Source organism: Gossypium hirsutum, chromosome A11 (assembly GCF_007990345.1).
Source record: "Gossypium hirsutum isolate 1008001.06 chromosome A11, Gossypium_hirsutum_v2.1, whole genome shotgun sequence".
Taxonomy (NCBI): Eukaryota; Viridiplantae; Streptophyta; class Magnoliopsida; order Malvales; family Malvaceae; genus Gossypium; species Gossypium hirsutum.
The window spans coordinates 20,776,009-20,791,473 of record NC_053434.1 but is presented as its reverse complement, the minus strand read 5'-3'; the positions used below and the strand labels follow the sequence as shown (position 1 = coordinate 20,791,473).

The 15,465-nt window shown below is 32.4% G+C and overlaps 1 protein-coding gene and 1 pseudogene across 1 annotated transcript; one reads left to right on the top strand and one right to left on the bottom strand.

The window, feature by feature from the left end:
• Positions 1-4,692: 4,692 nt before the first annotated feature.
• On the top strand, positions 4,693-6,477 carry LOC107924556 (60S ribosomal protein L18a). The gene is made up of 4 exons (XM_016855064.2): positions 4,693-4,880; positions 4,983-5,098; positions 5,182-5,245; positions 5,921-6,477. Exons 1-4 carry the CDS (start codon positions 4,866-4,868, stop codon positions 6,260-6,262), a joined length of 537 nt encoding a protein of 178 aa, XP_016710553.1. The 5' UTR covers positions 4,693-4,865; the 3' UTR covers positions 6,263-6,477.
• A 219-nt stretch (positions 6,478-6,696) lies between these two features.
• LOC107923438 (plant-specific TFIIB-related protein PTF2-like) lies at positions 6,697-8,564 on the bottom strand (annotated as a pseudogene).
• Between the last annotated feature and the right edge of the window lie 6,901 nt (positions 8,565-15,465).

Here is a 15,465-nt window from a genome sequence, read left to right as displayed (position 1 = left end):
ATGAAAAGAAATTGATTATAAATTGACAAGTGCCTTAAATGGCAATTAAGCAAAGATTATATTAGCAAATTGACCATTAGTAAATTATGATATCAAATTAATTATCAATGTCATCACTTTCCACTAAATAATATTTTACCTATAGATCATTTGATTAGTAATTAATTAGGTTGATTAATTAACAAAATTACATTGTTAATTAAAGTGTATATATATGCATGTTAAGTTGGGGGAGAGAAAAGCATTTGTTTTCATATTTTCTTCTCTGCAAACCGATTGGAAAAGTAAACAATGAGCAACACTCATCTTCTCCGTTCGGTCATTAATCTAATAAGCTAAGACGATGTCAAGACGTCGAAAAACAAAAAAGCCAAAGCTGTTTACAAATAGATATGTTGGTTTGTACTCTCACAATTTGAGTTCGTTAGATAAAATATTATATATATGTTTGATTCATTAAATGTTCTGAAATGGTAATCTAATTGTTGGGGATCGACCCGCATAAATAAAAGATAGTAAAAGTAGAGAAGAATGAACAAAAGTATTTACATGGAAAACCTTCACTGAGGGATAAAAAACCACAGGCAAAGAAAACTTCAACTTTTTGTTTAGCATCAAACAAACAAAGAGTATAATGATGGAGAGTATTCAACCCGAACACAGAGCAAATCCCAAAAGAAACCCAAATATCCCAAATTCAAAATCTCTCCCGAAAAACTCTTTAACAATTCTCACACAAGAGATATATAACACAAATCTAATTCTCTAAATCTGATTCTACTAAACAGGGTTCCAAAGGCCCTTTAAATGGGCTTGGGATGTGGATCCAATATAACTAAATATCCTTGTAGGAAATAGAGTTTGATTGGGAGAATGAGTCCCGTTGAGAGTAAAAAAACGTGGTTGTATTTGAGCAGAAAACATCGTCTCGTCATGACGTGGCCTACCTACTCGTCATGACGTCGCAACCTTGCTTGGCTACCAAGGGTGTCGCATTGTCCTAACGTCGTGTGGCTTTTTGCTTCTTCAATTCTCATCTTAAGTGCCTACAGCGTATCTAATAAATGTAAGGCACATCCTACAAATCTCCACATTGACTTATATTTATCATGCTTCATTTGCCAAAGCCAACTATGGGCCTATCTCAAACTTTGCAGGATTCTAACCAAGTTCAAGATCTACTTGAAGTTTGAAACTAGAAGACTTCTAGTCTTTTTCTTGTGCACTGCTAAATCGAAACTGACTTATTTTTTCATCTCATGAATGTAGTGCTTTATTTTTCTAACTCTTGCACACGAAAGAGAACCTCTCTTGTCCAGAACGGTCATACCTTTTTCGCTTGAATGACCAAGTCGTTTATGCCTCAACTGAGTCGAATCTAACTCTTTAACCAACAAGGAACTTGCAGTTTTATCATTTATCGTTGATCCTTGCAGAATACAAAGATTGTCATTCTTTTGACCTCTCATCAAAACGAGAGCACCATGAGACACTTTAATGTCGCTTGACTCGATGTTGATTCTATAACCTTGTAAGTCCAAATTTCTCAATGAGATGAGATTTCTCTTTAAATTAGGAACATGCTTGGCATCTAATAGTGTCCTGATTGTCTTGTTGTGCATCCTAATCTGAATGACACCAATACCAATAACCTTACAGGATGAGCCATTCCGCATATGTACAACTCCACCTTTAAGTAAACTGTATGTGGAGAACTAGTCTCTTTTGGGACACATGTGAGAAGAACACCCCGAATCTTGGACCCACTCGGACGTAAGTTTAGAGCTTTCACTCGTTGACACCAATAAGAAATCATCACCTTTTTCTACAGCCATAGTAGCATTGGCTACGTCAGCATTTTGCTATTCATCCTCACCGCTCTCGGCAGCCCTCCTATTTTTATTTCTCAAACTATAACATTATGCCTTTATGTGACCCAGCTTTTTGCAGTACTTGCATCTCTTATCATGGTTACTCGATTTTGACCTTAATTTACACTATTGCATGCCTCAACCAACTAAAATCGAGGCTTTTTTTATCAGATCTGCTGCTTGAACCTAATTCATTGTCGAGTTTTTCCTTACTCAACAAATTTCCCTTTACATCCTCAAATGACAGTCTACCTCTACCATAAATTAGGGTCTCCATGAAAGATTTATACTTAAAGGGCAAAGAGCACAACAATAACATAGCTTGATCTTCATTATTTATATTAACCTCAACGTTCTTTAGGTCATTCAAAAGTGTAATGAACTCACTAATGTGAACCCTAGTGGACATTCTTTCGTCCATACGAAACGTGTACAAGTGTTATTTCAACACCAATTGGTTGGCCAACAATTTTTTCCTATAAAGGGTTTCTAAATTCATCCATAAAGCAACCGTTGTTTTTTTTATGAGTACTTCCTATAGTACATTATTCGTGAGGCATAATTGAATCCTGGATAGAGTTTTTTCATCAAGCTCTTCCTATTTTGATTTTTTCATACCTTCGAGCTTTTTACCAATAACGACCTTTAGACCATTCTAAACTAGAAGTGTTGTCATCCAAACCTACCATAAACTGAAGTTTGTGATCCTATCAAACTTATCAATATCAAATCTAATTGTTGCCATCCTAAATGAGTTAATTTGTGAAAGCTGAACCAAGCTCTAATACCAATTTGTTAGGGATTGATCCGAATGAGCAATAATATAGTAAAAGTAGAGATGAATGAACACAAATATTTACATGGAAAACCCTCGCCGAGGGATAAAAAACCATGGGCAAATGAGGCTTCAGCTTTTCACTAAGCAGCAAATAAAAACTATAACGATGGAAAGTATTCAACCCGAACACAAAGAACAAATCCCTAAAAAAAACTAAATATGCTAACTACAAAAGCTCTCCCTAAAAACTCTTTAACAAATCTCACACAAGAGATATATAATGCAAGTCTGATTCTACTAAACAGGGTTCAAAAGGTCCTTTAAATAGTATTGGGACATGGGTCCAATATAACTAAAATGTTCTTATAGGAAATAGAGTTTGATTGGGAGAATAAGTCATATTGAGAGTAAAAAAACGTGGTTGTATTTGAGCAAAAAACATCGCCTCGTTGTGACATGGCCTACCTACTCGTCATGACATCGCAACCTTGCTTGGCTACCAAGGGCGTCGCATGGCTTTTTTCTCCTTTTCGATTTCTCATCTTAAGTGCATACAACGTGTTTGATAAATGCAAGGCACATTTCACATTAATAATGTAAAATACTCGAAAGGTACGTATTTACATGATTATGTGAGTAGTGATCATTTGGTTGGTTGAATACATGTATTTATGCTTGTTGATGAAATATGATTAATAACAATGATAATTGCCTTATTAACGTTGTCGAATAGAGTCACAGATATAGTTGGCATGCCATAGGGTCTGTTTTGATAGGTGGGAGATTTAGCCCTATGTGTGTACATATGAGACAATTCTCTAATACTCTAGGGGTCGAAAACATATCATCTGCTCAAATACCCTAAGGGTACAAGCGTATTCAAGTGTGGTAAGTGGAATTGGTGTATTTATGCCTAATTAGCACTTTAGTGCGTATTTGGTGTAAAGGTAAATTGATCTGAATATCCGTCATTTTATTCGATTTGGTTAATAAGTATTAAATCATGACGTGTTAAATATATATTGAATTGAAGTGGATGTTAGTATAAATATAGGCTGTTAGCATAGAAAAAAAATACACTTATATCAAAAAATATATATTTTATTAGCCAAACACATAATGGAAAATTAAAAATCTTTATAATCATAAAAACTTGGAATTACAACCCTAATATCTACAATTTCCACTCATTTCTAGATTATTTCCAAATATATCATTAATGTTAAATTTATTTATATTTTTTATGAAAATATTATTATAAAATTATTAATTGAACCGTATTTTTATTCATACTAATCGTGTTAATAATTGCACATGTGCTTTGGTCATTTAGTAGGTTTTATTATAACAATGGCGAATGAGATTTTTATTATGTGTAATAATTATTTTTAAAGTAGTATTAATTCTATATAAAATTTGATAATTTAACCCTGAAATAATTTAATAAATGATTTTATATAAATTTTAGCACATTTATACTGCAATATCATATTATGTCACATATTATATTATATTTAAACTATTTTTAATCATATATATTTATAATATATTTAAACTTTTGAATTGATATTATAGGTAAGATAATCAGTATTGTATTAGTGGATGTACAGTTGTTTTTATATTGGTACATACGGATACTAGTATGCTTTGTTGTACCATTTTGAATATATCAATACTTTTAGATATTTTTAAAATTTAAAATATTAAAATCTTATACCAATCAATATGAGTTAGTATGTACTGGTACAAATCAAAATACACCGATACAACAGACTGAAATTTAAATTAGAACAGAAATTAAATTTTGTTATTTCAATTTATTACCAGAACAAGACGTTTCAAATCATACAGAATTAACTTCTTTGATTAAGAGTGAATAATCACCAATTCAATTAAAAATAATTAAAAAATCATTTTAAAAAATAGTAAATATAATTATGCGAGTGCTTTTTATATTTTTCCGAAATAAAGAGAAAAATATTTGAACTTCAAAAACCAAAGGCTTCAAATCCTACTTTTTGTGGGCTTAAATGGGCCTAGGATTTCAGCTCCACCCCCAAGTCACTCAACACTCTCGTAAGCCCACAAAAAGCCAATAGAGAAAGAATAGGTAGGGTTTTTTATCCCTACCACTGCGCTGCCATAAGAGTACAGGGAGAAACCAGGGAACGGGCCATAGCAGTGAGCGGCAGCTTATCTTCTTCTTTATTACAAAAATGGTTGCTTTCAGGGTAAGTTACCAATCGATACCCATTTCCATTATTTGTGTTTTTTTTATAAAGCTGTAATGGGATTTTTTGTCTTGATTTTTATTTGGAAAAAACAAAACATAGTTTCATCAGTACCAAGTGGTGGGGCGAGGTCTCCCAACAGAAGCAGATCAGCATCCTAAGATCTACAGAATGAAGCTTTGGGCCACCAATGAAGTCCGTGCCAAATCCAAGTTTTGGTCTGTAAAATTACATTTTGCTGATCAGATTTGTTATTCTTGTTTATTTTTTACCCTTTATTTGATTTTTTTTTAAAATTTAGGTATTTTCTGAGGAAGCTGAAGAAGGTGAAGAAAAGCAATGGACAAGTTTTAGCAATCAATGAGGTATTGACCATTTATTGTCCTTTAGATCTCTTTTGAAAGTTTTAAACCCTATAAGTGAAATGGTGTTTCATTTGTATGTTGGATGTAGTTTGAATTTTTAGCTGCTCGAGTTAAGTTGGTTGCTTTATTTAGTGTGACATTTACATGTTGGATAAGCGATAGTCTTCGAAAGAAATATGTGAATTTCTGCTCGGGCTTGAAGTCGGAATCCAACATTCTATCTAAAAAATGTATGTACCAATCTGTTTACTTAGATCTAAAGGAAGCACTCTGCTAATGAAGGTGGCAGTTTGTTATTCAGCTGAGTTTTGTCTCTTTGGTCATTAATTGGACAGAATCAAGTACCACTGCTGATATATACCTGTGTAGGAGACAACATACATGCATATATACCTGCGTTGACAGTTGAGTACAGGGAAGAAAATAATGTTTTATACATTACATTTGTGCACTGGGGGTGGCTCAGTTGTGTTCCATTGTTATGAAGGTTGCTTGTCTAAATATATATAAACTTGATTGGTGATCATAAGTTAGCATTCTTCTTGTTTTCCTCTTGGTGGAACAGGATCACATTTGTGCTATGATCATTGAGCCAGATGCTTGAGTGTTATTTTGAATCACATCTAGTGATTTAACAGATATTGATATTTTCTCATGCTATGTTTTATATTGTAGATTTTTGAGAAAAACCCTACCAAGATCAAGAACTACGGCATTTGGCTCCGATATCAAAGTCGAACTGGTTATCACAACATGTACAAGGAATACCGGGACACAACTCTCAATGGTGCAGTTGAACAGATGTACGCTGAGATGGCATCTCGTCACAGGGTGAGGTTTCCATGCATTCAAATCATCAAGACAGCTACTATCCCAGCAAAACTTTGCAAGAGGGACAGCACCAAGCAATTTCACAACTCCAAGATCAAATTCCCACTGGTATTCAAGAAGGTCAGGCCACCTACTAGGAAGCTTAAGACAACATACAAGGCTTCCAAACCCAACTTGTTTATGTAGTAGTCCATAATTGGTGATGGTAGGGTAAAAGGCCTTTTAGGTTGATTACTTGTCGTGTTAGATGGATAGCATCCATCAGATTTTGAGCACTTTATGTTTACTTTTGTGGTCCCTTATGTCTTGGAAGATTTTGTAGTTTGAGAAGTTTATTTTTAATTGATTACCATGGTGAATTACTATTTATAATAATATTGGACCATTGTCTAGTTGGTGAAGTTTCTGTTGGTTATCACTTTGCTATCACAAAGTACTTCCTACAAGCATAAAAAATGACTTCTAATTTTACAGTTGAAACTTTACCTCTTAAATTATTTTTGAAAGATCTAAATACCAAATTTCCCTATTAGAAATACTGTAAACAAAGTAAAAGGTACACTAAAAATGGAAATAAGTGACTGGATTTCTTCCCAGTTAAAGAGTTAAAATTCAAGATATGCCCCAAAATTTCCCTTCTATTTTTATCAATAGTACCTCCATCAAAAAGTTTCACGTTGCTGTAAAAAGCTAAAAATACAGATGTGGACAAAACAATCTATACAAAAATCCAGTTAGTCCAAGGAAGAAGCAAGATTCTCAGACATGTCTTCTGGACTAAAAGCTCTCATATCGTCCCAGAGTTAAAGACATACAAACCTAGCAAAGCTCGATAATGCCCTTTCTCGATATCTTCTTCTTTAACCCGATGCAAAAGGAGGGCTTCAATAACAAAATCTTCCCAATCAATTTCACTGGCTTGTCTTCTCTTTCTCTTCTTCCCACCACAAGCAACTTCTGAAGAGTTAAGATTGTCACTACCATCTGAACCAGCAGAGGATGGATCCACTATCTTATTGATTCGCACCTTAGCGGCTTTAATCTTTTGCCTTCTCCTCTCATTTGCCTTGCAACCGGCAATAAAAGACGGTGGCATCATATCAAAACCTACTTCTTTTTCCAAAATTTGCTTTAGAAGAAGCTTTTTACTTAATTCTGATTTCCCACTCCACCAATCCTGACATGTATATGGCTCGAGCCCCCTTCTCTTTCGCACATGAATCTGTCCACTTTGTCCATTCAACTTCTCAGCATCAACCTCGTTTGAAAACGTTGAATAAATCAAGGACAAGCATTCATGTGAAAGCTTAAGGTTATTTCCATCATTATCACTAGATAATGTAGGAAAATCACATCTATTCCTTACCTCAAAAATATTGAGAATCACCATTTGAAAGGTTCTCATCATTCCCATATGCAGCAACTTTTTGCAAACACTCACTAATCACATCTTCCATATCAAAAGGCTCAACCCTCTCACCTCCTCCTCCAGGCACTTCCATCGACTTTAGCTCCATATACTGAATAAAAAATGGTGCATACTTGACCACATTTTTCACTGAAATATCTTTACCCCATGGCAACACTTGAGCAACCCTGACAAGTGCGGCCAAGAGCTCCTTATACCTCAACTTACAAGTAGACACCACGGCATGAACATGCTCTGCCACGTCCTCGATCTTCAAACCATCCACCGCATTCAACTCGGCAACAAACGCCATCACTGCTGCCACCACCGGCAAAGGCCTCCTTCCTGTGGTCAAAGACCACTTGACAGCACAATTGACCAAAAAAATCCCTTGTTTCATCATCATCTCTTTCTTATCCTCAGCCACATTTTTCCTATTCATATAATTATTGAATTCTCTTTCAAACAAACCGGCGATACTAATCTCAGGCAAACTCAATTTCAGAAACTTAACGACACGAGCAATCATCCTACCTAATTCATAAATATCACAACCAACAGCCTTGGCAACCTCGGCGGCGGGAAAAAACTTCTTATCTCCCCTCATAACAACATAAGAACAAGCACCGATTAGAACATTAAACCAATCGCCTTCACCGAATTCCCCATCGGTGATCTCATCGATCATAGAAGTAATGTCGCTTTCAGAATAAGTTATGTCAAGCCTCAAGGCGAATTCGTGGATTAAGGTTTTGGCTTGGTAGATTTTCCTGTCTTTGTAAGAGAAGAGAGAACCGGTACCTGCGTAGCCGATGTGGATATTGGTGCCTGTGGGACCGGTGATGCCGCCGATTTGGGCTTCGTAGTTGTCGAAATCGAGGATGGTGTAGCATTTGGAGCAGACGAGGTCGCCCGTCTGGTCGTCGCGAATGGTCGAATGACTTCCGCACCTACACGGCATTTCGGTTTGGTGGTTTTCCTAATGGAATATTTGGATGTCCGGCAAAGAAGCAGAGCTGGGTGGATTTTAACGGCGGTTGGGTAGGCTAAATACCCTAAACTTTGAAAATAAAATTTGGATAATTCTCAAAATTATAAATGATGTTTGATTCAACGAAGAATTGTATATATAAATTTTAATTTCACCTAATTATACACTTGGAAATTGTGATTTAAATATATATTTAAAATTTTAATTTTGATTTAATCATTTAATTAAAAAAATAAATAAATAAATTTATTTTTACATTACATAAATATAATTATTTATATATGCAATATATAAATATAAAATAATATTTTATTAATAATTATGTCAACAATTTACAAAAAAATTAGATCAAATTAAAATTTCATATATAAAATTACATAAAATTAAAATTTATATATACAATTATACATTAAACCATAATTAATGTATAATTTTAATGTTTATCTCATAAAATTAAAAAGAAAAAAGAAAAAAAGGTTAATGTATTGAATCATTTGGGCTATTTTTTTATTATCTAATTGATATCTAAATTTGGAAATCATAAATCAATTTGATTTTTTAAGGTACATCACTAATGTCGTTAAAATATGTTGATTAATAGTATGGTAACACATAACAGTATCACATTTTGACATGTGGTAAAAAAATAAAAATAAAAACTTATCAATTTTGCCATGTGTCAAAATGAAATGTTCTCACATGTCATTATATTATTGATCGTCAGCGTCACATTAGCGCTATATCAACATATTTTAATAATATTAGTCAGGTATATAATGGAAGTATTAAAAATTTGAGTACCAATTAAGTCAAAAGAAAAAAAATACTAAATATAAATTATCACATTCAAATACCTAAAACCTAAATATCAAAAGCATAACTTTTAAATTGTGGTTTTATTTGCGGGATATCAATCATGGTTGTTAATCCCATTCTGTTATTGCTCAGATCGACAACAAATTTTAAGTTTCACTCCAATGTAAATTCTGGTTGGAACTAGCTATACTGATACATACCGGTCCGAACATTGTGTACTAGTCGGTACAAAAAAATTCAATTTAAAATATATTTATTTTTTATAATTTATGTTGCTGTTGAATTATGGATTGTTATATGCATTGTTTAGGACAATCTTAGAGAAAGGTACTAAGGCGCCTTATATTAGGAGTAAGATTGCATTTAACCTCTTTTACTAATAAAAAAAAGATAAATTAATTCTTGAATGTTAAATCAAAGAGTAAAATGGGCTTTCCGTTAAAAGTTTCATTCATTTCTACCATTAAAAACTGATCCCTATATGTCAACATGAGGTACATATGACATGCTATATTTAACTGTTTGGTTATTCCATTTACCATTATAACACCTCAATACTAGACTTGATCGCTGTGTCCGAGTTATAAAGTGTCACATTCGTTGCCAGAGCAACTACAATTGATAACATCTAATTTAATATCAATATACATTTAAATACAAGTAATTCATGCTAATTAAATAGTGCATGATCATTTTCAGACCTAATACGAGCCTACGAAATCTCTTTTATTAACCTAGGGTCGAATTGGATCAATTGTAAAGGATACAAAATTTGATGTCTCGACTTTGGGGGTTTCCACATTGTGACGTGACTCTCTGAATATGGTTCGTCGTGACTTTAAGGCTGCATCGTCGCAATGTGAGCCCTGAACTGATTCTCGTCGCGGCTACGGCGTACCCCTTGATATTCAAGAATTTCAATTTGGTACCTAAATGAATCATACCAAAACTTCGCCAACAAAATATACACTAATCTTAGGACTTTAATTTCAGTCATTCACCATTAAAGCAAGCCTAAAATACAAGGTTCAAACATTAACACTCATCAATTCACAAAATCAACACATATGCATTTACAACTTAACCATTTGTGATATTGAACAAAATGTCCCTAGGTACATGCCGTAAGGCCAAAATGAATACACTTTACAAACTTTTTTGAGTCGGAAATGGTAATCTGGATGTTGACTTCAAGTTCTGGGGGTTTGAGGAATACCTGAACTTGTGCACAGATAAAACAAATTGAACGCTGAACAATAGGGCCCAATGGCAGGGGCAAAGCCAGGGGGGTTGGCATGGGCCCCGACCCTCCTAAAATGTAAATTTGCTCTTTTGGCCCTTAAAGTTTTTTAAAAATTTTAAATTAGTAAAGGTAAAATTGTACTTTGGCCCCCCTAAAATTATAAAAATTTGATTTAATCCTTTACAAATTATAAAGATATAATTATAAAAAATTAAAATTTTATCCGGTCCTCCCTAAAAATTTGTTTTGGCTTCGTCCCTGCCCAGTGGTACCTACATGATTCAAGAAATTATAAATTAGTATAAAAGCATGGTAATAAGTATGTGAACTCAAATTGTAACTTGTATAAGTTTGTATAGATATATACATGAAAGTGTGCATATCCTATTAGGTAAGCCCATTTGCTTAACATTTCAACATTTTCATCAAAGCTATACTTTTGCTGTCCACCTTTCAATTTCATACATAACAAAGGCATTACTTTAATCAACTTGTCATGATCTATTCCATTACTTACCTTATACTTATTGGTCAATCTGTTTCTGGAGTTTACCGACTCGTTCACATTCATTTCAGCCCCTAAGGCTCGATTCCATTTGCTTTGCATAATAAGATGCATACTTCTCCTTTCAAATTCATATATGAACATATTCAAAATCTCAAGCATCATATTAGTTCATTTCAATAGATCTTTCGAGATCCACCCTACAATATGGGGTCAAAAAGCCAAAATAAATGATTTTAGCCCTTATAAAAAGAAAATGGATTCTTGAACCCCTTTCACGCTCATGTCACGTCGAGGTATAAGTTGCCAAACTTATTATTAATGACCCCTATTAACCTAACTCAAATTTCAAGATGAATACACAGAATAGACAACCTGCATCTCAATTTAGCACCGTAGTGCATCATCGAATATACTAAAGGAAAGTTATCGACACACATAGTGTATCATCGAGCAAGCTGAAGCAATTATACTAACACACGAGGTGCATCATCTGATGAACCAAAATAATTATACTGACATGCATAGTGCATCATTGGATAAATTGAAGCAATCATGCTTATATGTAAGTGCATCATCAAATGTTCTGAAGCAAATATACTGGCATGTAAATGTTGGAAAATCATCGGTGCAACTCCCAAGACACCCTGAACCGTCGCCATTTTGCCCGAATGGGCCTGGCTTGTTCAACTACGTCGGTTCAATCTAGTTTAATTTCATACACCGAGCCTGATTCAATCAATTTTAGGTCTCAATCTTGGTTTTTGGTTCTCGAGTCCAATTTTCAAGTTCAAATACCCATTAGGCCAATTGTCTGACTTGAAAATTAATTTCCAATAATATCATATTCATTTTAATTAATTTGATTAATTTAATTTTACTTGATAAAAAATAAATTTCCCAAAAATCATTGAGATTTTCCAAATTAATTTTCCAAGAAAATTATTTTATCAAATTCTCTAGTTGAACAAATTCTCAATTAAATTATTTCCAAAGTCATAGAATTTTCTTCTAACTCAAACGTAGTCTGATCAAGCTTTTATTAAGCTAATGGAAGAACCAATGAAACATATACAATTAGACTCGAGTAATTGCAATTACGTCTAGAAGCATCGTTCCAATAATTCATAATTTACTTAACCATTGAGTCAGTCCACAAGAAGTACTATGATAGAAAACTCCTTATTGTATACTCTTTATGAAAACAATTCATCCAACTGTTTTGTCCAATGACCTCGTCATGTATGTGTTACATTTATATGATATCTTTGATTCCTTTGAGTTGAATTCGTTCACTCAATACAATCATGTTTTATCACATTGTCACCATTGTGTCTTCTTAATGATTAATATGATCATTGTTAACTAATGACTGCGATAAATTATTTGTTCGAGAACAAGTAACGGTAGCCACGTTCCATATTTATCAATCCACACAATGCCAATGAGAGGATATCATAAACTCTTTAATCGAGCTATGACTTCCATTGTTGCTAGTAAAGCCATGCCATACACAAGTCATGTACCCAACATATTAGTTATCGACTCGATCATCTTTAGAGCATAAGCCTCTACTTTTATCAAATCACATGAGTTACATACGTATGGTTAGTGACTAACTCAGGATTTAGGTAAGTCATACCATGAACGTTAGAAGGGAATCAGTTCACAAACCGATTCAGAATTAATTCAACTTAGGTTCAATCCAATGTATCATTCTTCCAATGAGTATATCTATATCTCTTCCCGTGGAGTTAACTACTCCAATAGCCAAGACTAGTCATCTCCCTAATTGGAATTGTAGACGACATAATAATCCTTCTAAGTATTTGAATCAAATGCTTACTTTGATTCTTTTAAGGAATTATAAACTCGTTTAGATTATTTACTGAAGTAAGTTATTTTTCTTGTAATGTAAACGTTCTTACAGTGCCACTTATCATCAATTTGAACTTAGACAATCAATAAGCTAATATTTGCTTGTCACAATTCCGCTATATATGCAAAACGTGAAAGACAAAAACACACAAGATATAATAGTGAAATGTAAAATTAACTTTATCTATTTATTCATCATTCAAATACATAGAAAATAATTACATGTTTACTACAATATGGACACATTTCCCAACAATTTTTGCATCATCGAATATACCGAAGCAATTATACTAGTACATAAGTGTATCATAAAATAAACCGAAACAAATATATTGGCACGTAAATGCATCATCTGCTAAATCGAAGTATAAACATGTACAGTTAATAGAGTAACCAATTTTCAATTTCATCACATAGTTTAATTCACATCTCATCATTCTCAATCCAACATCAATTCATCATATAATATAACATAATTCATCTCAATTTCACATAAATTTCCTATGTCAGTTAAGTCATACAACTTTTTATTCTATTCAATTTAGTCTTTGTCTCGATATTCAATTTCAACCATAACATTTTAACTTATTAACCATTAAAAACTCACCTCAACATTATATAATGCAAAATGTCATGAATATGCAATAATTAGGTTGATCTCGGGTCATATAGATACAAATCAAAAGCTCGTGTCACTCATCGTTGGCTCTCACCTTTCATTTCCCTCTCGATAATCTTGCGTCTTCTTTGTCTACGAATAATAATTCAATAATAACACAATACCAAATTTCATATCAAATCACATTCAAATTCAAAGTCATACATATTTTGCAATTTATTCAATTTAGTCCATAAACCTTTACTCATTAGGGACCTCTTATTTTCTATTCCTACTGAAATTTCATAATAGTTTTACAATTTTTTAAATTTGATCCCTAATGTACGAAATCAACAATTAAGCTTTACAATTTAATCAATTTAATCAATTTTTAAATTGAGCTTAATTTTTATCAAATTCATACCTAATTCTTCAAGAAAACAATGATAACTTTTTAAAACTTTAACAATTTCACAAATTGATACATGGGCTAGCTAAATCAAGCTCCCATAACCTCAAATCTACAAAAATTATAAGAAAAATGACTTAATTGAACTTACCGAATTGATGGTCAAAAGCTTACGATTTTGAAGCTTTTCTTTAGGTTTTTCTTTCTAATATTTTCGATGGTTTAGGGGGAAGATGACAACTTCCCACTAGTGTTTTCTTTATATACTAACATTAATTCCTTAATTAAGCTTAATTAATCATGATTTATGCTTTAATTAAACTAATTTTGATTAATAAATTAACCTTAAACCATTCATCATTACCGTACACTAAGTAATTGAAAAAATTGGTTTAATAACTATTTTAGTCCTTAGGGTAATTGTTATTTAAGTCCTCAATCTATTTCCTAATTAAAAATTTATAGCGATTGGACTTTTACAATTTAGTCACTGAACCTTAATTATTCACAATTTTAGCTAAATCGCTTAACCAAATTTCAATTCATCAATATACTAACTCCATAAATATCCAGATTTAATATTTACAGACTCATTTTATGAAAACGAGGTCTCAAAATCGTATTTTTTGACACCATTAAATTTTGGATCGTTACAGCCACGCCAATTTTTAATAATAGAAATATGTGAATTTTTTTTAATTACAAAAATGATTGGTTTCCTCTTTTATCTAACTTATAGAACTAATTTGCTCATTTTTTGAATAAAAGAGGGCAAAATACAATTTGACTCCTAGTACATGGGTCTCCATGGTACTTTTACCAATGTTCTTATTGTTTAATTTAGGCTTAATGGCTTATTTGACTTTCCAACTTTACAAAAAAAATTATTTTAGCCCTCCATTCAATTTTTTGTCTTTTTTAACCCTTAAACTTGCGATTTTTGTCAACTCACATGGATTGACCACGTACTAAAGAATATTGTTTAATGGTGGATTGTATTTGTGAAACTTATTAAAGAATATTTTATTTTTTTACGTAATTGATGAGTATTTTATATTAGGAATTTATTTAATCTTATTATTTAATATTTATAAATATTTTTTTATATATACATATAAATTTTTTCTTAAAGATAGCAATAAATCCAAAATAGTATAGCGAAACAAATTGGATTGATACATATTAGTACTAATAGAAAAATAGTACCCATCGTTATAGTATGGACTACCTTACTATCAACAGAAAGGGAAAAAGTTTTATTGGATTATGAAAAAAAACATTTTATTTGCGGACTATAAATTGTTTCAAAACTTTAAACTCTCCTAATAATTTTTGTATTATGTCTAGGTTATAGATTTAGGCTTCATTTGATTTCTAAAATTAATTTTTATTTTCCTTATTAGAAAATAATTTTTATTTTTTAAAAATTGAAAAACAAGTTTGATAAATAAAAGAATTATTTTTAACAATAAAAACACATTTGGTAACTATTTTTCTATAATAGAAATATAGGAAATAAAAAAAATATTTATACGTCAACT

Coding starts and splice junctions, on each gene's coding strand:
- LOC107924556 (XM_016855064.2), top strand. Junction 5,099..5,181: donor CGTGCCAAATCCAAGTTTTG/GTCTGTAAAATT, acceptor TTTAAAATTTAG/GTATTTTCTGAGGAAGCTGA. Junction 5,246..5,920: donor AAGTTTTAGCAATCAATGAG/GTATTGACCATT, acceptor TTTATATTGTAG/ATTTTTGAGAAAAACCCTAC.